The following is a 25902-nucleotide window of genomic DNA, read 5'->3' as shown; positions in this document are numbered from 1 at the left end:
ATCCCCCTCCCTACCTGTAACACTTGTGCTGGTAAATGGGAGGTCTCCAAAACCCACTGTACCCCCATGTAGGTGCCCCCTTCACCCCTAAGAGCTATGGTAGTGTTGTACATTTGTGGGTAGTGGGTTTTGGGGGAGGGGGGTTGGGTGCTCAGCACCCATGATAAGGGAGCTATGCATGTGGGAGCTGTTTCTGAAGTCCACCACACTGACCTCTAGGGTGTCCTGGCATATCAGGGGGGCCAGTGTATTACGAATCCTGGCCCCTCCCATGACCAAATGGCTCAGATTAGGACGTTTTTGAGCTGGGCGTTTTTAGTTTCCATTATCGCTAAAAAAAACAAACGCCCAGCTCAAAAACGTCCATTTTTTCGAAAATACGGTCTGTCCCGCCCCTTCACTTACCCGTTCTCGGAGATGGGCGTTCGCGTTCGATTATGCCCCTCAATGTCTCTTTTCTTAAAGCTAGAAAGGCTTTTCTTCTAACCTGAGTCTGCCTCGTCACATCTGGATAAATCCATATTTTTTTCCAAAAACAATTTCTGGGAATTGTGAAAATAAAGCTGCAGCACAGAATTTAAATCTTGCTTAAAAACAAATGAAACAAAGGAGTATGTCTCTCAAAGTCCTCTGATAGTGATGCCTCCTGAACTGCCGCAGAGACATCCAAAGACCCAGATTGTATTCCATCAGATGGTTTTCGGGAGAATATATAATATGAACTCCATGGGCTAGTAGCCAAAGGGAAGAAGTGTGGAAAATACATGGTGTGTGTGACCAATGATATTTTCAGTATGGCATCAAGAGCTTCTGCAATGGGTATTGGCACCACTAAAGTCTGGCTGAGGGCCTCAGACCTTAGATTTGATATGCAAGAAAAGCTTGCTAAAATACCATACCATGAAGAGAATCTATTTGGAAATAAGGTGCAGGAAGCTGCTACTTCCAGACCGTATAAGTCTGCCCAGCACTATCCCCGCCTCCCAACCACCAGCTCCGCCTCCTAACCACCGGCTCTGGCACAGACCGTATAAGTCTGCCCAGCATTATCCCCGCCTCCCAACCACCAGCCCTGCCTCCCACCACCGGCTCTGGCACAGACCGTATAAGTCTGTCCAGCACTATCTCTGCCCTGTCTGCTTCATGTGGAAAAAAGTGGGGTATAAATGTTCATAAATAAATATGTCTTTTGGTCCAAACCCCATATCATTTTTATTGCTTTTCTTTGAACCACTAAGGTTTTTTTACATCCTTAGCGAGTTGTACATTCTCCAAAACTGAACACAATACTCCAAGTGGGGCCTCACTAATGACAAGTACAGTGGTATCAACACTTCTTTTCTTCTGCTGGTTATATCTCTTTCGATGCATAGTAACATAGTAAATGACGGCAGATAAAGACCTGAATGGTCCATCTTGTCATACTGTTGTACTGGAAGCACTTTTGAAGCTGCTGTGGTCTCTCTTTTGGACATATCTAGAAAAATAGCTGTAGCAAAATCAAATGACTTGATGAAAAATTGCCCAAGTTGGTGCTTGAGGCCTATTGGACTTGAACCAGATGGACACAAAAACCAAAGAAAACGTCTAAACAACCAAAAAACAATGACAGAAACTTACATAAAATTTTTCATGAAATGACAAGGAAAACATGCTGAGGAGACTGTAACAAAAAACATGTCTGATCGACTCTGTTGAAAACGAAAGACTAATGTGGTCCTGTGTGACAGCCTCAGTTAGGAAGGCAAACACGTGAGGGGTTAAGCTGCCTTAAAAGCTCTGTACTTTGGATAAAAGTTCTCATGCAGGGCTCTGTTGGATGACATCACCCATAGGCATAGATTTCAATATCCTGCTTGTCCTCTGTGGAGAACGAAAGACTGATGTGGTCCTGTGTGACAGCATCAGTTAGGAATGCACACACATGGTAAGTTAAACTGCCTTAAAAGCTCTGTACTTTGTTGGTGGAGAAAAGTTCCCATGCAGGGCTCTGTTGGATCACATCACCCAGAGGCAGGGATTTCAATATCTTGCTTCTCCTCTAAGAAATATGTATAGGTCAAGACAAGCATTTTCATCCATATTCTATTCTCCATTGGCGACCATTGTCTCACCAACTTACCCATTTAATAGCTGGCTTATGGCATTTTGGATTAACTCTAGATAATAAACAGGCAAGCAGACTTACTATAATGTGTCAACTACAATTTACTATGTAAGTCTTTCTATATATTTTACTGTTTCCAATTAATTTATTTTTCTGAGGAGGAGGAAAAGACTTAAGAAGCTCAGCAGCTGAATTCAAATATTCATAAAGCCAACCACTGCTATCACCAGTCATATAATCCTCCTCTACTTTTCTATATTTCTTATTGTCACAATTTTTTAATATTTTTAATATTTTAATTGGTAGCAGCTAAAAATATCAAACACCAGCAAGTTACCTGGAATGGCTTCTGCTCGACAGAACTTCACCATTACACTTCCAAGCTTCCTCAGGAGCCACCATAATCTTTGCCTTGTTCGCTTCTGCTAACAGTCTTTAACTGCCTTATGTGTTGCCGTTTGTTGTCATATAATGCACTGCCTGTCATTATTCAATCTGTGTTATATGAAAACACATGGCAGAGCATGAGGCTGTTAGACTGTTAGTGGCAGTAAACAAGGCAGTTAAAGATTATTGAATGGTGGCTCCTGAGGAAGCTTGACAATTGAGCTGGCTCACAGCGCTACTTAGAGACAAGATATCTTTTGATGTACGATACTGGTGCAGTTTTTTATTCTCAGTACTCAGGATTAGACCATTGTGTAATTTTCTGGTATTGACTCCTGAGACAGGCCTTACGGCTGAAACACAGCTCATGTTGAATCATTGATACCTATTCAAAATTCTGCACCACACCATTGTTTTGGGACTTTTGTTGTCACCTTTGCTGTTTGTGTGCTGCATTTGCTTTGTACAAAGGTTGTTTTTCCCCGTTTTTGTTTCTTCAATCCACATAGTAAAAATTACCATCTTCATATTTTATAGCAATTAAAATCAATGGCTACACTAACAGACACACAGACCATTTTCTTCTGTTTCTACAAATGCAGTACTCCAATCAAAATAAACATCACACTTTTCATTGCAGTCTTATACATTTAGAAGGTTTATTTGTGATTTGTAAGTAAACAGCATTCACTTGTAAACTGCAATTTTAGGAAGGCTGTGATTTAAACGTGGATACGCTGGCTATGTTTAGATATCATCATCTAGAAAAGAGGCATGCTGGAGCATGTATGGGCAGTGCAGAGCTCTACACATGTAGAACCAATTTCAGAAAGTACACCAATGTGCAAGGCAGGACATTTAAATACTGGCTTTTACAACTGTTATAACACATGAGCATGAGATTGACCTCGCTTGTCTTTTGAGACTGCTTGCATTTGTGATAACTGGAGGAGAGCTCATTGCTAGTGGTTGGCCTAATTGTCATCTCTGTCTACTTAGGTGTGTTCTTGCCAATCCTTTATTCCCTTCTACTGTGTTTTAGCCTTTTCATTTATCTCTTTACCACCCCACTGTAAACCTTCTATTAACATTATGTCCCAAACTACCCTTCCCCAACCTGTGCTCCCCTCAACTTTTATCTGTGTGTTTTCTCTGCCCCATGGTAAATCTTGGCCCTTACCTCTATGTCTATGTTTGGATTCCTGGCTTTGTGGCTGAATATATGTGCTAGGGTGCTGGTGGAGGGAGCCAAGATTCATGAATGACTTCAACTAATGGGTTGCGCAGGCCATACAGCATGAGGCACACAGGGAAGAGAGGAGAGCCACAAGAATGCATCCATGTCACAGGATATATTGACCAAGACCCAGTTCCTATGCTTCACAGATGACCAGGGCCTCACAAAGTTCCCCTTCAATAAGGCTGCTATCCACCATTTCTGCATACAGCTAGAAACTCTCCTCTGTTACACCATACAGAGGAGCAGCCCATGCCAGTATACTTAAAGGTAGACACAGTCCTAGCTTTTTTTTTTACCACTGGCAGTTTCCATTTTGTACTGGCTGCCACAGTGAACCTCAGTCAGTTCTTCAGGGCCTCTCTCATCCACACCTAACATACAGTGCAACACAAGCAGCAATGATCCAGTCCTATGAAATAGACTATTTCTCATCCATCCTGGGGGTCATAGACTGCATACATTTGCCCATCGGGCCCCCACAACAGAAAGACCCTTCACTCCCTCAACATACAATTGATCCGCAATGCCCAGGGTAAAATTACAGATGTCTTCTCCAGAATCCCTGGATCTGTCATAATGTATATATCCTCTCACGTTCTAGAATCTATGACAAATTTGACAGCTGCCAGATCACTAGTGGTTGGCTGCTCAAGAATCCCTGTACTGCCTCACACTCACACCTCTGCATTCACAAGTGATGAAGCCCTTTTGCCCTTTCAAAGCTCTCACCGCATAGCCTAAAGCATCATTGCAGTGCTTACTCACTATATCTCACAGACTGTTTTTCACCTTACGATTACTGTCTGCTTCTCCATCCCATACAAGTAATAAGGACTACCTCAAAGAAGCTACATCATGAAACTAATAGTGGCACCCCACACAGATGCAGAGGAGTGATAAAATAGGGCCCACCCCCAAACCAGGGCCATTATTGAGAGGACCTTTGGTCTGCTTATAGCTGCTTTCATTGTCTGGACAGATGTGGGAGAGAACTTCTGTACAGGCCAGACAAAAATGTCACATGTTATTGGCATGCCCTCTTCAAACCCTGACCATGACAATGTTCTGAGTTGCTGCATGTGGTGCCACTGCTCTCAGAGAAGCTTGGTATTACATCATTCAGCTGTATCCCTATGAAAGTCAGGGAATATCATAAGGCCCTGTGGTCCACTGGAGTGTGATGGCTGTGGATGTGTTAGTGAAGTGGTCACACTGCTAGCAGTAAAACCAGGGGGCAAAGAGCCCAAGGAGGTACCTTGCATGGCTTCAAAGGTTTGCTTTCCCACAAGTACATGTGTGGTTGAGTGTCAGAAGATGTAGGTCTTCCTGGTGGTGCTGTAAAGACAGATGGCAGGGTGATGGAGTGGGAGGTCTGGTGACTAAGCTGGTCTCTGTACTGATCTCTCACCTCCTCATGAAGGACCAGGATCTCATGGATGATAGACCACATCCCTTTTACCATCAGCTTACTCAGTTCCACTTGTCCTTATTGCAAGGCCATCTGATGCTCTTCCTTTCACATTGGTTGATTTTACTTCAGAAGGCAGCTGCACAGCTCCCCAGTTGTTGACTACAGGAAGCTCATATAGAGCTAAAGTTAAGTATCTATTTCTTTTTTAATTACATGAAGAAGAAACACTTAGAAGTATTTTGCTATATATGACACTAAGGGGCTCATTTTTGAAAAGGAAAGACGTTCAAAAAGTGTCATAAAGCAGCATTTGGATGTTTTTCTTGCCAAAACATTCAAATTGGTATTTTTAAAACTCATTATTTAAATGTTTTGGTATACAGTTCATCGGCAGTGCATCCAAATTACAAGTGGGCTTATCAAGGGTGTGTCAAGGGTGGGATTTGGGCATTATTAACACCTGGATGTTTTTCCACTATAATGGAAGAAAACAAAAATGTCTGCGGCTACAATCTAAACATTTTGGTCTAGACCTGTTTTTATAATGAATAAGACACAAAAAAGTACCCTAAATGACCAGATGGCCATTGGAGGGATTAATGCATGACCCCCCACCCCTTACTACCTCAGTGGTCACTGACCCCTTCCCACCTCCCAAAGATGTGAAAGAAACAATACATACCTGGCACTATGACAGCATCAGATGTTATAGCAAGTCCTATTACAGCAGCAAGCAGGTCCCTGGAGTAGTCTAATAGTCAGTGCAGCGCACTTTAGAGAGGAGGACCCAGGACATATCCCACTCTACCTGTTACACTTGTGGTGGAAAGTGTGAGCTCTCTCATTTGGACTTTATTTTTTTAATGGACCAAAAAGATAAATCCACTGAGCACAAAAATATCTAGCAAATATCCATTTTCAAAACAAAAAAACATTTTTCTGTTTCAAAAATGGCTATATTTTCAATTTGAATTTAGGACATTTAGAGCAAAATATCCAAAGTCAGTTACATTTAAATGTCATATCAAAAATGCCCTTCCACGTTGAATGTGGGAATTTATTACCTCTATTTTAAGTTGTTTGAGGTTTTATTTTTATACATTTGAAGAAAATGTTTTTGATAACTAAAAGGGTGGAGCTTTTTTTTCTGACTGATGATTATGTAAGCTTCAGCTTGATATATATGTTTCTAAAGGAGCTGTGACTATTTTTAACTAAGGTCTTTTATCTCCACTTGCTATTTTTGTCATTTTTGATATGTTTTTTCTTGAAGTATTGATGATAATCTAGTTGCATACAATAATCCCAGTAACCGGTTGGAAAACCTCATTGTTTTGGACGTTCTTGGTAATTGAAATCACCTATTGTTATGGTGTTGCCAAATTTGTTAGCTTCCTTAATTTCTGTTAACATTTTACTATCTTTCTACTCATTCTGGCCAGGAGGATGGTAGCACAGTGTAATCTGATGGATTGGTCGTGAGCCCTTGAGCCCAGGCCGAGGCCTGCTGACAACAGAGGCCAAGGCCTAAGGGAGACCAAACCAGCCACTACCCACCCCAGCTAACTAACACCCCCCACTCACACACACACTACACCTCAGGAAAAAGGGAAGATAGGCATACAAGCGGGCCTCACGGCCGACCATGAACCGATTCATTACTGTATTTTTTTGAACCTAGGATTAATATCTGAGAGTGTCTGGCAACATTACAATTCAGTATTTGTGAATTGTTGACTGTTCCCTCTGCTGATGGTCCATAACAATTTTTAATTTGAGTTTCAGGAGCTGTTTATATATGCTGTGTCAGATTTGTGAGTTCTTGTACTAAGTAGAGCGCTGCTTTGCCTGGTACTCTGACCAGGTTCTACTTGGTGGCTGGACAACCCTATGTTTCACCTGCACTGACCGCCATTCCCCAGAGGTTGAGCCCCTAGGTGCGGGCGGCCTGCAGGGCTTACGAGACGGAGCAGGAAGCGGGGTGGTGAACGTAACGGTCAGACAGGCAGCAGGCAAGAGAGTAATCCAGGTACAGGCAAAGTCAATAGGAAGGCAGCAGGCAAGGGAGTAATCCAGGTATAGGCAATATCAATAGGCAAACAACAGGCAAGAGAGTAATCCAGGCACAGGCAAAGTCAGTAGGCAGGCAGCAGGTCAAGAGAATAATCCAGGTACAGGCAAAGTCAGTAGGCAGGCAGCAGGCAAGAGAGTAATCCAGGCACAGGCAAAGTCAGCAACGAGGGACAAAGTAGAGAAGAAGCATACTACTGAGCAAGTAACACCTACCAAAGTAGAAGTCGAAGCAAGGAGTCCAGGAAGAGCTCAGCTGATAAAGTGCTGGCATCTAACATCAGAAGGGACCAGCAGGGAGAAGGAGCACAGCCATAGGACAAGAGCAGGGGAAGGAGGAACCAGAAGACCAATAGGAGAGAAGCAAAGGAAGCCAGGCAGAGAGAGAGCAGACTCAGGTGCATAGAAGCAAAGCAATCAAGGAGCCTGGAAGCCAGGCAGAGAGAGAGAGAGAGAGAGAGAGAGCAGAACCAGGTGCATGGAAGCAAAACAATCAAGGAGCCTGCAGCCAGAGAAGAACTACACACACATGACTCAGGGCTGTGCCAGTCAAGTGTGTGTGTCGACGGGACCCAGCGAAGCCCGAGGATGCCGCTTGCGATGAGGTAGGGGACATGACATGTTCTGATTTTGTGGATTAGAGATTTTTGTTTTCACTGCATGGGATTTATATTATTACATTTTGATAGGATATTACAAGCATCTGACTCAAAGAAAGTATTCTTTGGTTTGGTTAGAGAGCTGATAGAAGAAAGGTAGGCTAAAGATGAAGAAGTACTTGTGAAACCTGGGGTAAATGAATTGGGAAATTATTTTGTAGATAAGGTGAAGTTTATTAAAAAAAAAGAAAGAAAGGATGGGAGGAAAACTGTCTAATGAAAGGGAACAATAATCAGATCGCTAGAGGTCAACAGTAGTTAACTCCTAACAAAAAGGAGCTCTGATGATACCTGACTTGTTGAAAATCAGTACATTATGCTCTGATCAGAAATGTTCAGCATGGAATGACCCAGCATGTGCTCTCTTGCTCCTATCAATAACCTAGAAGATGCTCCCAGATTCATAGATTGCTCTGTAATTGATGGTGCAATTAAATCTTCACAGGCTAATATCTCCTTGAAAAGGGATGACAGTGTACCATTGTGGACTATGGTGCACCTTTTAGACATTATCATGGCATTATCACACGAAATCAGTCCTAGACTAGTAGAAACCAGTCCAATTCAGTCTTAGACTAGTGGAGCTCAAGTCCAGTTTAGTAATCCAAGAAACAATGCGTATTGGGGACCACAAGGAGCTTATAGTTGTATCAGGGCCCCAAAATGCTCTTTTACCTTGAGGTTGAGGAAATTTGTGGAGTCTTTGCTCTTACTCAATGCTGAATAATTAATTAATTAATAAGTGAATGATAGAAACATACAAACATGACAACAGATAAAGGCCAAATGGCCTATTCAGTCTGCCCATCCTCCATAATCACTAACGCTTCCTTTTCCTAAGGGATCCCGCATTCTTGTCCCACGCTTTCTTAAATTATGACACAGTCCTTGACTCCACAACCTCCACCAGGAGGCCATTTCACGCTTCCACCACCCTTTCTTAGATTCCTCCTAAGCCTATTTCTTCGTAACTTCATCGTATGCCCCCTCATTCCAGAGTTTTCCTTCATTTGAAAAAGGCTCACTTCCTGTGCATTAATGCCCCTGAGATATTTAAACATCTCTATCATATCTCCTCTCTTCCTTCTCTCTTCCAGCGTATACATGTTGAGGTTCCTAAGCCTGTCCCTATATGTTTTATGTCCAATACCACTTACCTATTTTGTAGTTGCCCTCTGGACCGACTCCATTCTATTTATATTCTTCTATAGGTGTGGTCTCCAGAACTGCACACAGATACTTATACAAGGGCACTATCACCTCTTTGTTCCTGCTGGTCATCCCTCTTCCTTAAGCAACCAAGCATCCTTCTGGCTATGACCATCATTTTTTCCACCTGTGTTGAAACTTTAAGATCAGGCACAATCACCCCCAAGTCTCGCTCTTTCTTTGTACATAGAAGCACTTTACCCCCTATATTGTACCATTCCCTCGGATTCTTGTGACCCAAATGCATGACGCTGCATTTTTTAACATTAAATCTTAGTTGCCAAATATTGGACCATTCCACAAGCTTTGCTAAGTCCTTCCTCATGTCATCCACACCTTTCTGGGTGTCCACCCTGTTGCAGAGTTTGGTATCATCTGCAAAGAGACAAACCTTACCAGACAGCCCTTCCACAATATCACTCACAAAGATGCTAAAAAGAGCCAGCCCTAGGAAAGCATTGAAGAAGTCCAACAATGGAGCCGCCAGAACTTCTCCAACGTTCTTGAGCATGCTTGGATGTATCCCATCAGGCCCCATCACTTTGTCTACTTTTATTTTAGCTAGCTCCTCATGAATACAGTCCTCTGAGAACAGGTCTTGGTCCACCATACATCTATCCCCATTTGATTATGTTTTCTGCGGTCCTACTCCCGGCCTTTCATCCATGAACACAGAACAGAAATAGATGTTGAGCAGTTCAGCTTTATCCTCATCATCTTCCACATATTCCTTGCCCTCAGCTTTGAGCCTCACAATGATATTATGGCACTTCCTCCTGTCACTTACATATCTGAAAAATGTCGTATCCCCCAATTTTACCGTATTAGCTACCTTTTCTTCCATTTGCCTCTTCACTTTCCTGATAGCTTTTCCAGCTTCTCTTAACTTATCCAGCTATTTTTGCCTGTCTTCTTCTTTCTGAGTTGTCTTATAACGTATGAAGACTAACCTCCTGTCACGTCTGTGGCCGTGACCACCTCAGACTTATCTTTCTGGTGGCCTTTGTTTGCTTCTGTGTTAGTTCTGTCTCTGCCTTGTGTGCTGATTGCTTCACTAGATGGCACCTGTGATGCCTCTCTGGGGAGCCAGCATCTAAGATGGCTCCCGCCTGTTCTGTTCCAGCTTCCAAGATGGCTCCTGCCTGTCCTCCCTATGTGTTCCAAGCCTCTCCTTGGTGTGAGTGTGTTCCCTGCTCCTGTCCTGCAGTGGGTGACATCATCAGTGAGAGCCTTCATAAGGAAGGGCTGTGCTTGCATGGAAGGCCTTTGCATTGTGTTATGCCAAAAGGTCGTCAGGTTAGTGAGTGTTCTGTTGCGCTGCTACAAAGCCTGTCTTTCTGTGTGGACTCTTGCCCTTCTCTTATTTGTGCCTGTGGACTGCTAGTCCTTCTGTGTGGGCTCCTGTCCCTTCTGCTTGGTGTCTGTGGACGGCTAGTCCTTCTTTTGCCTTGCTTTGTGTTTGGAGTCTGAAGCTTCAGCCATTTTCTCTCTGTCTGTGTTTGGAGCCTGAAGCTTCAGCCCTGACTCTATTATCCCTGGTTTATTCCTCTGTCTGCTGCCTGCCCAAAGACTCGGTTAGCTCCTGGTTTATTCTTCTGTCTGCTGCCTGCCCTAAGACTCGGTTAGCTCCTGGGTTTTTCTCTCTGGCTGCTGCCTGCTTCAAGACTCTGCTAGTTCCTGGTTTATTCTACTGTCTGTAGCCTGCCCAAAGACTCTGCTTCTCCTAGTTTATTCTATTGTCTGCTGCCCGCCCAGAGACTCTGTTAGCTCCTGGTTTATTCTATTGTCTGCTGCCTGTCCCAAGACTCTGCTAGTTCCTGGTTTATTCTCTCTGTCTGCTGCCTGTCCCAAGACTCTGCTAGTTCCTGGTATTTTCTATTGTATGCTGCCTGCCCCAAGACGTTGCTGTATCCTGGTTGCTTCTACTGTCTGCTGTCTTGCTTATGTGTTGCCCTGAACCCTGTTTCTACCTAGCTGGTGTGTATATCCTGAGTGTATATCCTTAATCCTGCTTCTGCCTAGCTAGGGTGTATATCCTTAGTGTAGATCCTGAATCCTGCTTCTGCTTAGCTAGGGTGTATATCCTGAGTGTAGATCCTGAATCCTGCTTCTGCCTAGCTAGTGTGTATATCCCGAGTGTATATGTAAAACAAAAAGTGAGGAGAGTTGATGAGGATACCAACAATGATATATTTATTGACTTTTAAAAAATTAAAAAATAACAATGTGCATAAAAATGACCCGACACGGCCTGCCTCAGGTCACAATTGTAGACATCTCTTCGGAGAGGAGTATTACAAGTTCGTTTTGCCTTTTAATATATATTTCTTATATATATCTTTTTGAAGAGAGGAGACCTAAGACGATTGTGTTTTGACATTCTCCTTGGAGTATACATCCCGAGTCACATCTTCTGAGGTTATAAAGACCCCTGAGGCAGGCCATTGGGCCGAAACATGGCCGTGTCGGGTCATTTTTATGCACATTGTTATTTTTTAATTTTTTAAAAGTCAATAAATATATCATTGTTGGTATCCTCATCAACTCTCCTCACTTTTTGTTTTACATCCCACGATTTCGTGAGGGTTTTCACCTCCTTTTTTGTTTTTGCTTTATCCCGAGTGTATATCCTGAATCCTTTATGCTCTTGTTCTTTGGGCTTGGGAGCCCCCCCTGCTTTTCCCCTTGTTCTAGCTTTTAACTCTCTCCATCTTGTTTTCTGTCAGTACTTGGCCTGATAAACTCCCTTAAGAGAACTTGTTTTTTTACCTTGTAAAATATATCTTGTCAATAAGATATAGCACGTTCCAGGCATCCATTTCTGAGCTGTCTCTGCCTGTTCATCTGTTTTCCACCTCAGCAGAATTGTTTTTTTCTCAGAATTCTACCTCCAAGCATTGTTTCAGCCCAGAATAACGAAGTCTCTGTGTTATGAAGCACCCCTTCTGACTGTGAGTACATTGATATGTTTATGCAATAAAGAAAATATCAGAAAAAGAAAGAGGCTTCAGGGTGTGCTGGTGTGCCAAGGTTTATGCTTCAGGATATTAAGATTTTGTTAGTTTCAAGTCTTAAGAGAACTGAATAGATACATGGAGGATCATTTTTGATAAGACATTTAAATCCGACTTTGGATATTTTCCTCTAAACATCCCAAATTCAAATAGGAAAAATAGCCATTTTTGAAAAAGCAAAACGTTAATTTTTTTTTTTTTAAATGGCCAGATGCTAAAACACACAAAACAAAGCCATTGGGATGTAAGAGCCAGTATTCCTAGCAGACTGGCCACACAGACATAACAGGAGAGCAGTGGGGCACCCTACTGGGCATTGCAGTTGATATCATATAAAAGCTCCCAGATACATATCTCACTGTTACCCCCTTATATTGTATCCTAAGCCCTCCAAAACCCACCAAAAATCTACTGTCCCCAACTGTACACCACTACAATAGCCCTTGTGGCTTAATAGGATTTTGGTGAGTGTGGGAAGGCTCACACTTTCCACCAAAAGTGTGACAGGTAGAGTGGGATATGGGCCTGAGTCTTCCTCTCTACAGTGCACTGCACTGACGACTAGATTACTCCAGGAACCTGCGTGCTGTTCTAGTAGGACTGGCCATAACATCTGAAGCTGTCATAGAAGCTGGTATATACTGTTTCTTTCACATCTTTTGAGGGTGGGAGGAGGGCCAGTTACCACTGGGGGAGTAAAGGGGGGGGGGGGTCATGCCTTAATCCCTCCAGTGGTTATCTGGTCATTTAGGGCACCTTTTCGTGCTTTTTTCATTCTAAAAACAGGTCTAGACCAAAACATTGAAATTGTAGCCCTGGATGTTTTGATTTGTTCCATTATGGCAGAAAAATGTCCAAGTGTTAGGAACGCCCTAATCTAGTCCTCAGCACCCCCCAACATGCCCACTTGTGATTTGGACAGATGAATTGCATAGATAACTGTCTGCAAAATAGGTTTCGAAAATAGCAATTTGGACATTTTGAAAAGAAGTACATCCAAATGCCACTTTATGCCTTTTTTAGACATTTTTCTTTGTCTGTTCAACAAGCTAAACTCACAGCATAAGTTAAAATGTGATACTACATATCATGGCCATTTGAGTATGTGGTCATTCCCATTTTTGTTTGGAGAAAACTCTAAAAGGACCTGCCCATGTAGCCCACCCTCCTTAGAGGAGAGGCAGATTCAACCAGCTGTACATAGGCATGAAGTACCCACTGGCCTGATTTTCAAAGGGAATCCACTGGGGGGGGGGGGGGGGGGGGGGGGGAGGGTGGGGGAGAGATTTACCATTAAAAATTAGCTTGCAATTATTCCTGCAGATCTTCTATCCCAGTGGCCATTCTAAAATTCTAAAAGAAAGAATAAACCAGATAAATTCGCTTACGTTTGTCTATATGGGCATGAAGATGCCTCTTCTTTTCTATATCCATCATCACTCCGCTTTGTGAGATGAGCAGGAGTAATTTTCAATTGTTGTAGAAGTGGTTTTAAATTAAGCAGTAGATCCTCCTTTTTCCCTTTAGTCTTTACAACTGCCTAAAGAATAGCATATTTTACAAAATTAACATTTAATATAATAGCATACATAAACAGGACAACAATCATTTTGCTATATGCTCTGCTGTGTCAACTAATTAAACAATGCAATGATTCATACTTTGGATGGTGTTTAAATATGTAGCAAAAATACTAGTATAAAGCTGAATGGAGTTTAGAACAACCTAAATGTTGAAATGTATTAAATATGTTTAAATATGTAGAACAGTGTTTTATGTGCTGTATTAGGCTTTTACAAATTTGTATGGGGGTATACTGTTTGTACATACAAAGTAGGCACACAGAAACACAGGGCCAGAGTTTTAGCCAGTGTAGTCATTAGATAGTACTGGCACGTATCTATGTCTGCATATTCAATGACACTATCCATATAGGTAGTGGCGCTGAATATGCTGATTGATCAGTGACTATACTAGCACATGGAGGACAATTCTATAATAGTGCACTTATATTTAGTTGCCTATATGCCACCTACCTTCATTTACAGAATACTAGTGTAACAGGTAATACACATCTATAGTTTAGGTTCTAGCACTTACACCAGCCAAAGATCCGGTATAAATGCTTGCGCCTAAATTGGTAAAATGTATGTAAATTATAGAATTAAACTATGGTCCAGTCTCTATTATTCAACGTTCACTAATCTGACCATCTGACAGATTCCCTGGTGACAATATCGCATTTATTTCTATTAAAAATCTTTGTTTTAGAACAAGCACATGCACAGTAATCATTGTTTTAGCACTCCATTTGGGAACTCTACTAGCAAGCTCATCACCAAAGGTCTTTCTAAAGACCCGTACAACAGATCATCACATCACGTGCTACCTACTGCACATATCAGCTGTTCTTCCTGGCGTCTGAGACTCAATAAATGACACGTTATTGAGCAAGACTCCTGATGCAGGCCTGATGGCCGAAACACAACAGTTGTGTCGAGTCTTTTCATCAATAAACCAGCTTTTTAAGATTCTTGTCTCCAGGATTTGAATTTCCATGGTCAAACATCCCACTCTCACTTATACTATAATTTATATGCGAAACTATGCTCCACACTCATGCTCTGCCCAGACTCCATCCATGTGAATGCTCACCTTTGAACTACTCGCTATTGCATTTATGAACCTTTTTTATAGTATAGCGTGCAGCTTAATATTGGTGTTTATATGCTTATGTTCATATATGCCAGTATTCTGGCCATTTACTTGCATACTTGGCAGGCCCAGAATAAATGGATAAATTATCCATTTAGTACATAAGTATCATCAGTAAATGGATAATTCGTAGCATCACTTTCACTTCTCCCCCAACCAAAACCACAATTATATGGAGAGTATCAGACATTTACTACTACTACTTATCATTTCTATAGCGCTACTAGACGTACGCAGCGCTGTACACTTGAACATGAAGAGACAGGCATTTGACTGTTTAAATGGCCTGATATTATCCAGAAAAATTCTATGGATAGGGGAGTTATTGTTTGGCCATCTGATGCACAATTCTCATTGAAAATCAGACTGTGCCTATTTTTACACAATATGTCTATAGGCATTCTCAGGAGCAGAGAATAAGCAGAGCAGGGATGGCATTGTCACTAATGAAAGCATTTTATAAAATGTGTGCATATGAACCTATTCTAACCAGCGCACGCACGCACACTCACAATTGTACTTGCCTCTAAGAAGGTATAAAACGTCATTGGCTATTTTTCTTGGTATTATTTTATTAAAGAACAAAAACAGATGAAACATATGCATTTATGCCTATGTGCTCTGCTATAAAATTACCTGCAATATTTCATACAGATTATGTTACTAGACATTGGAAAAAGGAAGTGATGGCCCTTCTGAACTCTAATGCAAAATGATCAGCTTCAGGCCCTACTTTTAGCTGCAGTATTCATTTACTACCAGGAATATATTTTTCTGTTTAATGTTATACATTTACCCCCAGATTCTATATAGTGCAACTTGAGTAGCATGTGCAGTTCTGGTAGCATTCTGTATTTTGCGTGCAACTTAATTATCTTAACAAGTCAGCTAGTGCCAATAATTGCCAATTAACAGGCAATTATTGCCACTAATTAGTTTTAATTAGAATTTACGCACCCAACTTCCTAAGCATTAAGTGATGTGTGTAAATTCTAAAGCGCACTGCCAAAAAGGGGGCATGGCAATGGACATGGAATGGGCGGACTGTGGGCATTACTAAAATGTATGCACGCTGTTATAGAACACATCCGCTCCACACCTAATTTAGTTGCCGGCATTTACACCAAGTTTTACTAGAAGCTGTGCCTAAAGTTGGGTGCGATTTATAGAATACGCCTAGGTATATTGTTTATTTCAGTGATTTTTATATATAGAATATAGCCCTTATTTTACAGGAAAAACAAAATCCAAATAGTATGTAAGAAATCTTTATAAATACAATACAAAACTAAAATATGATACGAACATCGCACAACTCTCCCGCTACATGTTCCCTTAATGTGGCTATACCACATGAACTTTATCTTATCACAGCATCACACTGTATGTATTTGTTTACACCGGAGTTGGCAACCACTCCTCCGGAACCATGGTCAAATTGGATCGAATCGTCCACCACTGAAGAGAAGTCCGAAAGTCGGTGGACAGTTGGATTACATCCTCTAGATCCGCAGCTTGAAATCACTGGGAAGCTAGGGTCCATTGAGCTGATCTCATATGTAGATGTGCCATGGGTGTGACATGAACTGTGGATGCCATGTGCCCCGGAAGTCTCAACATCTGCCAAACCGTGACCTGCTGAGATGCTCGAACCATGGACACCAGGGACAGAAGGTTGTTTGCCCTTGCCTCGGGAAGATAAGCTCAAACTGTCTGAGTGTTCAACAGGGCTCCAATGAATTCCAATTTTTGGACTGGGGTTAGATGGGATTTGGGATAATTTATGACGAACCCCAGTAGCTCTAGCATCCGAATAGTCATTCACAAGAACTCCAGAGCACCCTCCTTCGAGGTGCTCTTCACCAGACAATCATCACGATAAGGAAAAACATGCACTCCCAGTCTGCGTAGCGACGCTGCAACTACAGCTAGGCATTTGGTAAACACTCTGGGCACAGATGCCAGGCCAAAAGGCAGTACACTGTACTGAAAGTGCTGTTTTTCTAGCCAAAATTGAAGATACTTCCTGTGAGCTGGAAGTATCGAGATGTATCTGCGCATCACTATACCTTGGGCAGTGATACTGGATGCTACATCAAAAGTGTCGAACGTACCCCTGGCCAGGAATTTTTGACACGCCATCTGCTGCCTGACCACCTGGCGAAAATGCTCGGCCTGCTCCGGAGGGAGTGCATCAACCAAGCTAGACAGTTGCCTCACCGAGTTCCGCAAGTTGATGCTCATGAAGAGCTGGTATGTTTGGATTTTGGCAGCGAGCATAGCAGCCTTACATCTTCCTCCCAAAAGAGTCCAAGGTTCTAGATTCTCTGCCTGGGGGCCCCGAGGCATAGTCCCCAGTACTCTTGGCTCTTTTGAGAGTGGAGTCCACCACCATGGAATTGTGAAGTAGCTGAGACCTCATCAATCCAGGCTCCCCGTGTATCCGATATTGGGATTCAACCTTTTTCAGGATCATGGGATTAGACAGAGGGAACGACCAGTTTTGCATAAGGACTTCCTTTAGTACATTATGCAAAGGAGCTGTTGCAGCCTCTCTAGGTGGAGAAGGATAATCCAGGACCTTGAGCATCTCAGCCCTGGGTTCATCCTCAACCTCCATAGGGAAGAGAATAGCCGCAGCATTTCCCGGACAAAGGAGGTGAAAGATAGACACTCCGGTGGAGAAAGTCTCCTTTCTAGTGGAGGAGAAGGTTCAGAAGGAATCCCATAGGACTCATCAGAAGAAAAGTACCTGGGATCCTCCCCTTCCTCCCACGAATGTCCATCTTCATTATCAGACAAGACATCCCTCAGAGCAGTCCGAAACTGAGCCTGCCTCGATGCCGAAGAACGACGTCCTTGATGGCAGTGCTGGGAAGTCGACGCCCGCCTGGACTCCGGTGAAGCTTCCTCCACCGACATCGAAGGAGAGTCGACCTGGGTGACAGGTGGCACCGAGGTCAGGGACCTCACCACAAAAAAGGGGGAAAACCCAGCCATGTCGAAAAGAGAGAAAACTTAGAAAGTGGCCACAAAATACCAGGGTATTTTTTAAAAATAAAGAACGAATAATGATAAAAGACAAGAATATAAACGAATCGTCAAAAGACTCTCTTTCCTGGACCAGCGAAGCGAACAGGGAAAAACCTCTTCACTTCACTGCGGACAAGAAAAAACTGAGTGGGAACGCTCACGCAAGAGGCGGAAAGTCATGCGCGCGGTTCACATGCCAGAAGGCTCTGGCAAAACTTTTAAATTTTTGCTCTGCAAGAATCTGCCATTCCTGAGCCACCGTGGACGCCGACCCACATGTGAGAACAAGCAGCCTGCTTGTCCTCGGAGAATAACAGTTTTTTATTGGTTACGTTACATATATCTGCAAGTGACCATGAGGCTTATTTTCAAAGCACTTAGCCTCCCAAAGTTCCATAGAAACCTATGGAACTTAGCCTCCCAAAGTGCTTTGAAAATATGCCTCCATATGTCTCGGACAGACAAATTTTTCTAGAAAAATGTGGAATTATTAATAAGAACCTTAGGGTTAAACCAAAGAGACGCAAGGAAGGAGACAGAAAGTGGAGATTCTAATGTGTTGTCGAAGTCAAGGAGACACTTGTGTGTTGACAAGTATTAAGTTTGTCTTGTTATTAACAGACACTGTAGCAGAGGGCATTACATTAGAGAGATAGGAATTGGAAACAACAATAATTTTTCTAAAGTAAACCAAAGAGGGACATATTCAGTTGAGTTAGGAACAATCCACCTAAGTCCTTGTTAAATTAAGAAAGATTTATGATATAGGAGAAAATCAGGAAAGACTACACCCAGGTGTTCCCTGGGGGCTTTTAATTCGGTTAATGAGATTTTAGGAGCCTTGGCGTTCCATAAGAAAGAAGAAAGAAGTCTTTCTATTTTTTGTAGAAGGCAAGTGAGAATAATATTGGGATCATGCTAAGTATAAAGTTAATTTTTAGGAAGACCATCATTTTAATAGTCTCTAGTCTACCCCACCAGGATAGATGTAATGAGGTGCTGAGAGAATGGGAATTTTAAGTAATATAAAATGTCATCACTACTTTTTAGTATTGTTTCTTGTATTGTTGTAAATAATGAAATGCCAAGATATTTTAGTTTAGTAGGTTACCACATGAGACCAAATGGTTTAATCATGTTAGAGTGAACATGAACATTAAGAGGTAATACTTTAGTTTTAGATTGGTTGACTTTACAACCTGAAAAGATTGAGAAGGTGGCTAATAAATCAAATAATGGAGTAAAAGATGTAATCAGATTTTGGATATAAAGCAGAATGTCATCTGCATAAGCAGTGACTTTATACATTTTAGGAGAAGGTGAGGAAGAGTTAGGATGTAATGAGGGGCCTAAAATATCATTACATGACTTGATAGCTAATAATAATGGTTCAAGAGCAATATTAAACAAGTATGGGGAGATGGAACAACCCTGCTGGGCGCCTCTTTTTAACTGTATATAATTAGACAGAGTATTGTTAGCTATAATTTGTGCAGAAGGGTTGGCATATAAGATTTTAATTTTATCTATGAATTTTGGGTGAGCTCCAAACCAGCTCAAGGCATAGAAGAGGTATGGCCATTCAACCCTGTCAAAAGCCTTCTCTGCATCAAGCGATAAGGCTATGGCAGGATGAGGAGATTTTTTTGCCATTTCAGATAAATGAAAGAAAAGTCTTGTGATTTCTGTTATCAGCCTGCCAGGCATAAAGCCAGCTTGGTTAGGTTTAATGATTTTGGCGATAACACTTTTAAGACGATTAGCAAGTATTTTTGTGTAGATTTTATAATCAATGTTTAATAAAGAAATTGGGTTACAATTGTGAATTTCTAAAGGACTCTTATTTGGTTTTGGTATGATGTAAGAAGGGCATCTGTAAAGTGACTAATGCGATTATCAGGGCTGGGGAGAGAGTTGAAAAGATCTGTTAAGTGTGGTAACAGAATGCTGAAAAAGCTTAACGAATTCTGGGGGAAAGCCATCTGGCCTAGGAGATTTTCCAGAAGGTAATTGTTTTAAAGCTTGTGTGACTTTGTCAGCATTGAAAGCTTTACTAAGGATCAAATTATCAGATTCAGACCATTGTGGTCTATGTAATGAACCTAGAAATTGGTCTATTTCAAAATGAGTACAGTGAAATTTAGATTTGTAGAGGTTTATATAGTATTTGTGAAAAATATTTAAAATATCTTTATAAGATGTCTTGATATCATTATTTTCGTTTGTAAGAGCTGAAATTTGAACTTTGATTCTTTTTTCTTTTTCAGGTAGTTAGCCAGCATTTTACTACTTTTGTTACCTTCATGATAATATTTGTTTTTTTGAACCAGAAGCTCAGCATGAGCTGAGTCATTTGCTAATTTACTAAATGCGAATTTTAGATGAGATTGTTCCTGAGGGTATTATCAGGAGTTGATAAAAGTTGTTTTTCTGTTTCTTTTATTTGTACGTAATATCTTTTAATTGAGCATTTCCTCTTTATTTAGTTGTGAAGATATGGAAATAAACTCACCTCTTAAAGTCACCTTGAAGGCTTCCCAAATAGTTAAAGGTTTTAAATCAGGGGTGTTATAGGTCTGAAAATAAAATCATCAATTTATTTAACGAGATGCTTTTGAATATTCTCATCATTGAGTATATTCATTTTGAGCCTCCAGATTGGAGAGTGAGGAGCACTAGATATGTTATCAGTAAGAGTTAAGGTAATTAGGGAATGATCTGAAAGTACTGAGGCATGAATTTTGGAATCTAAAATATTACGTAAAGAGGGTTTAGATATTAAAAATAATCTATTTGTGAAAAACAGGAGTGGGGAGCAGAGTAATGAGTATAATCTCTGCTGTCAGAATGCAAAAGCCTCCAAGGATCAACTAAATTAAACTGACTCATGAGAGAATGTAATGTAATGTGTGCTTTAGACTGTTTGCCCTTGTTACTTGAGTTCTTATCTAGCCATAGGTCGAGTGGGAGATTAAAGTCACCTGATATGTAAATAGGTAAGGATCCGAAGTCAGATAAATGTTGAAAAACAGAAATAAAAAATTCAGGGGAGTCACTGTTAGGAGCATACAAATTGGTAAGGAGAAATTGTATAGCTGAGACCTCTAGTTTCAGAATCACCTTTCTACACTCAGGATCAATCTTTTGATCAACAGTCTGAAACTGGAAGTTTTTATTAAATAGGATTGAGACACCCCGTTTTCTTCCAATTGAATGTGAATTGATAGAGTTAGAAATCCAAGGGAAATTACCTATATAATAAGAGAGATTCGGCAAGTGTGTTTCTTGAAAAAAAACATTATGGAGGGTTGAAAGGATTTCAAGTGCTTAAAATTTTTTTTCCCTTTTAACTGGGTGTCTCAACCCATTGACATTCCACGAGACTAATGTACAAGGTAAACTTTGTAATACTGGAGACATTTGTTATAAAAGAGCATTTAAGACAGAATAGCTCAAACATATCAAAAATAGAGAGGTAAGCAGTAAAAATGAGTAAAGATAATCTTTGAGACAGGCTGAGTTCTATAAGACAGGCTTATAGAACACAGGCATGTTCAATCTAAAGTGGGGAGATAAATATCACAGGTTTTGAGGCAAGTGGCAGTGATCAAGGCATCTAAGCAACATTCCTCCTGGTTATCTATGAAAAAAAGACAGCGATTTATATAATTAAACATAATCATTTAATAGAACAAATTAGAATAGGAAACACAATTTTATGTAGATGCAAACAGTAGAGGCATATTATAACATAGAGGCAAAATGTGGGCTAGGAGCCATGTTAATACTGAGTGAAAAAGAAGAATTCTATAAACAGGTACAATGATATGAAAAGAGCACCTGAATGCACAATAGAGAAACAGCTGTTTGATTAAATAAGAATATCAATTACAAAAGTCAAGACATTCTGCTGGATTGAAGATTGTCTAGGTAGTGTTTAAGTTGGTCCAGCGAATTGAAAGATTCAGTAGTATTGTTGATGGTGACTGTCATATGCGCTGGGTACTGAAGCTCATATCTAGCACCAATCAATTTCAAATGTGCTCTCATTTCCAGGAAAGATTTTCTTTTCCTAGCCATGTTTTTTTGCGAGGTTGGGTACTATAAGAACCTTCTTTCCTTCCAGTTGGCGAGTAGGAGTGTTGCGAGCTACTGACAGAATCTGAAGTGCGTGTTGGAAGCGCAGGAGTTTAGTAATCACAGGCCTAGGACTTGTTTGGGCCTGCTTCAAGCGAGATGGAGCACGATGAACATGTTCAAATTCAAGTGGAGGGTTGAAGGTTATAATTAATAGAGCTGGAATCCATTTAGTGAGAAATGCAATCATATGGAGCCTTCAACCCCTTCTTTTAAAATAAGTATTCTTATATTGTTTCATTGAGACCTATTGGCTAGGTCCTCTAGCTCCAGCTTCAGCTCAAGCTTTTTAAATCATTTTTCAATAGATTCCTGGTATTGCGCTGTCTGTAACGTGCTTAGATCTGCTTTATGTTCCAGATCAGTTATTCTTAGTTGAAATGCGACAAGAGTCCGAAATAGCTGTAAGTTCTAGTTTTAAGATGCAGGTCATTTCATAGTGATGAGAAAAAAGATCCCGTAGGGATTTAAGTTCATCAAGTACCGTGTCCGTAGAAAGCACTGAGGACTTACCCAGCACCATTTTCTCAGGGGTTGGTGGGTCATGTTTCAATCTTTTAGCACTATCATCAGATAGCAGGTCAGACCTGAGTGATATTGGACCCGAAATTAAATGCAGTTCATGTATTGGAAAAGAAGGTAATTAGTGTTCTGGAGAGATACTGAAAATCGCCGTTGTTCTGAATCAAGGCGGACAGCAAGTTGCTCAGGCTGCCATTTACATCTCTGGCTCACTGGCGCCCCCCACCACTGATGTAATTCAAAGGAAAACCACCAAGCTTTGATGTGAATCATGGTGAGCCCTTTTTGGGGACATTGCGGTATACAAACAATAAAATGTAAATGAACTTGAAAATAGGGCACATAAATAGCAGGCCCATCTTTAACCACTAAGCAATTATCACTGAATATCAGCCTTACCAGATAAGTTGCCTCAGTCAAAAGTGAAACCAGATATTCAATGCCAGTGGCCAGATATGGGCCGGCATTGAATATTTGGTATGAGAGCTGGCATCAGGCAGTCACTGTGCAGCCCAATACCAGCTGAATATCAGGGGGAAAGTTACTAATTTGTAATAGATGTTCTTTGAGGACAGCAGGATAACAGTCTTCACACATGGGTAAATTCTAGGGGGAGTATTTAGTGCACTATAGTTATTTAAATTTGAACTAGAATTAAATTTTTTCATCATGATCAAAATTTTTAACTCCTGTCTGTTGTCCAGCATTGCTTTCTCTCCTCTGCCTATCCTATTTCACCTTGGCATAATATAGCAGAGGGAAGGCATCAGCGTCAATTGCAAATAGAATGTGGGAATTGCTGCTGGAGACCCTATGAAGAGCCAGATAAATGTTGATAAATGATTTTTTTTTTTTTTTGGGGGGGGGGGGGGGGATGCTGGACCTGTGTGCTGGGGGAGGGGTCAGCAGCAGCAACAGGAGAGGAGAAAAATGGGTGTCCGTGTGTCAGGTGTAACAGGTTTAACAGCAGAAGGGAGACACTTGGGTGTAAGTATAGGGGAAGGATGCTGCAGGAGAGAAGAAAGGTAGGTATCTGTATGGGGGAACAATGTGCTGTGCGAAGGAAGTGTGTGTATGCAACTTTTATATTCAGCAGGTTAAAAACATTTCTGTGCAGTGGGAATTTACTAGTACCAAGCTATCCAGCTCAGAGGTGCAATTATTCATATGATTAAAACTTTTAATACCACAAATAATTTAAAATTTTTAATCGTTGTCCATCCCTAATTGAATGGCATGTTGAACAGGATAATCAGCCACACTGAGCAATTGTTCAAAAGGATGTTTAGGAAAAAAACCCTGAAAAGTAGGTGACCAAAATGCACACCGTGATTAAGCACGATTAATCATGCGTTAAAATATGTAATCGCAAAATGAATTGTGAATAAATATTTTAATCGTTGCCTACCCCTAGTAATTTCATCTGATAAAGCACAGGTTGAAGAAGAATAAAAAAGTTCTTAGAAGTTTGAATGCAACACCATGCATGTGCAAGTCCTCACATGCTAGCATAATCTGATGGGGCCACCTCAGTTTCATATATGCCTATTACTAGGAAAAGACAACTTCTGAGGGAGGAGAAAGGGTTTTGTGAGGACTGAGATTGCATGAGGTAGGTGTAATGAACGCAACTCTATGTCATCAGATACCAAGCTGTAAGGACTAAAGAACGAGTGTTTGGATGAAGAAAGGATCTCTCGTTCTGAGTAATAAGAATTGGGAAGGGATCCAACCTGAATGGTTCTTTGGACGACAACTCTACAAGTAAAGGAAACCAGATTTAGCAAGGCCAGTAGGGAGCAATTAGAATCATGGTTCCCTGGTCTCGACATAGTTTGAGTACAGTTTTCCCGATTAAAGGAAGTGGGGGAAAAGCATAGAGAAGATGCTTCCCCCAGTGAAACAGGAAGGCATCTGGGGATATACGGTTGGGAGCATAGAGTCTGGAACAAAATTGGAGAAGTTTGTTTTTCTTAGGAGAAGCAAAAAGAGCTATCCCCTGTGTTCCCTACTGATGGAATATCTGACGAATGACTGAGGCACTGAGAGGCCATTCATGAAGTTGAAGAACTCTGCTGAATTTGTCTGCTACAGCATTTTGTTTTCTGGCTAGGTAAACAGGAAGATGTTTTGTGATGCCGTCCATGTCCATATTTGGGTTGTTTGAAGACAGAGGAGGTAAGATCCAGGTCCTCCCTGCTTGCTCACGTAATACATTGCCACTTGATTGTCTGTGTGTACCAGTAGCACCTGATTGAGAGTATGATCCTGGAAGGTTTTGAGAACATGCCAGACAGCTCAGAGATCCAGTAGATTGATATGATGTCATTGCTCTCATAAGGACCAAAACCCCTGTGTATGGAGACTGTCAGAGTGAGCTCCCACCCCGTCATGGAAGCATCTGTGGTGCGAACGTTGTGATGTGGGAAGGGTTGAAACAGAAGACCTCAAGTCAGATTGTGTGACACCATCCACCATTGCAGGGAGTGGCAGACCTGTGGAGTTATTTGGATTTGGGCAGATAGTAACCCCATGGCCTGGGATCACTGTGAAGAGAGTGTCCATTGAGGAATTTGAAAGTGAAGATGAGCCAATGGTGTTACATGGACCGTTGAGGCCATGCAACCTAGGAGGCAGAGAATCTGATGCACAGATATGTGAGTTGACTGGGATACTTGAGAGGCGAGCATAACATATTGTTTGCCCAATGTTGAGGAAGGAACGCTCAGCCTTGAATTGTGTTGAGGAGAACCCCTGTGAATTCTAAAGTCTGTACTGTTTGAAGATGTGATTTGCAGCATGGGGGGTAGTGACCCCAGAGATACCATGCAAGCTTTTCTTTGTGTAGAAATTTGTTCAAGTATCATAGCTAGAGAATTGGGCATACTCCTCCTGTCTTTTGGGGATTTAGAAAATATCTGGAGTAGAATGCATATGAACACAAATTGATAGAATGAATAAAGAGGTAGCAAGGCCTTTATTGCCATTCGACAATCATGCAAAACCGTATTGATACAAGCTAACAGGGTCTGTAAATATTAACACATGGTATGAGGCAGATTACAATACTGGTACACAAACAATGAATATTGACAATACTGGTACACAAACAATGAATACAGCTGGAGAATAGAACAATGATGCTCCACACACATCTTTCCCTCATGCATCCCAGCCAGAGGACAGATCCAAATGTCTGCTTTAACTAGAAAACACACACTCTATGGCCAAATGGTGGTCTCCTTTTCCAAGAATAGTGTCTTGATCCTAACAAATCTAGGGGTCCTTTTACTAAGGTGCACCAAAAAGTGGCCTGCGCTGGTGTAGACGTGTGTATTGGGCACGCACAGGTCCATTTTTCAGTGCACCTGCAAAAAAGGACTTTTTTGGGGGCCGAA

The 25902-nt window shown here is 41.4% G+C and overlaps 1 protein-coding gene across 1 annotated transcript in view; it reads right to left on the bottom strand.

Moving 5' to 3' along the window:
* CCDC158 (coiled-coil domain containing 158) overlaps positions 1 to 25902 on the bottom strand; it is a 1152460-nt gene that overhangs the window by 73542 nt on the left and 1053016 nt on the right. The window contains exon 31 of the mRNA XM_030192135.1: positions 13486 to 13637. Within this exon, the coding sequence (XP_030047995.1) occupies positions 13486 to 13637 (152 nt within the window). The remainder of the gene's footprint in view (positions 1 to 13485; positions 13638 to 25902) is intronic.

Source organism: Microcaecilia unicolor, chromosome 2 (assembly GCF_901765095.1).
Source record: "Microcaecilia unicolor chromosome 2, aMicUni1.1, whole genome shotgun sequence".
Classification (NCBI taxonomy): domain Eukaryota; kingdom Metazoa; phylum Chordata; class Amphibia; order Gymnophiona; family Siphonopidae; genus Microcaecilia; species Microcaecilia unicolor.
The sequence above is the reverse complement of the archived record's forward strand: the minus strand, read 5'-3'. Positions and strand labels throughout refer to the sequence as shown.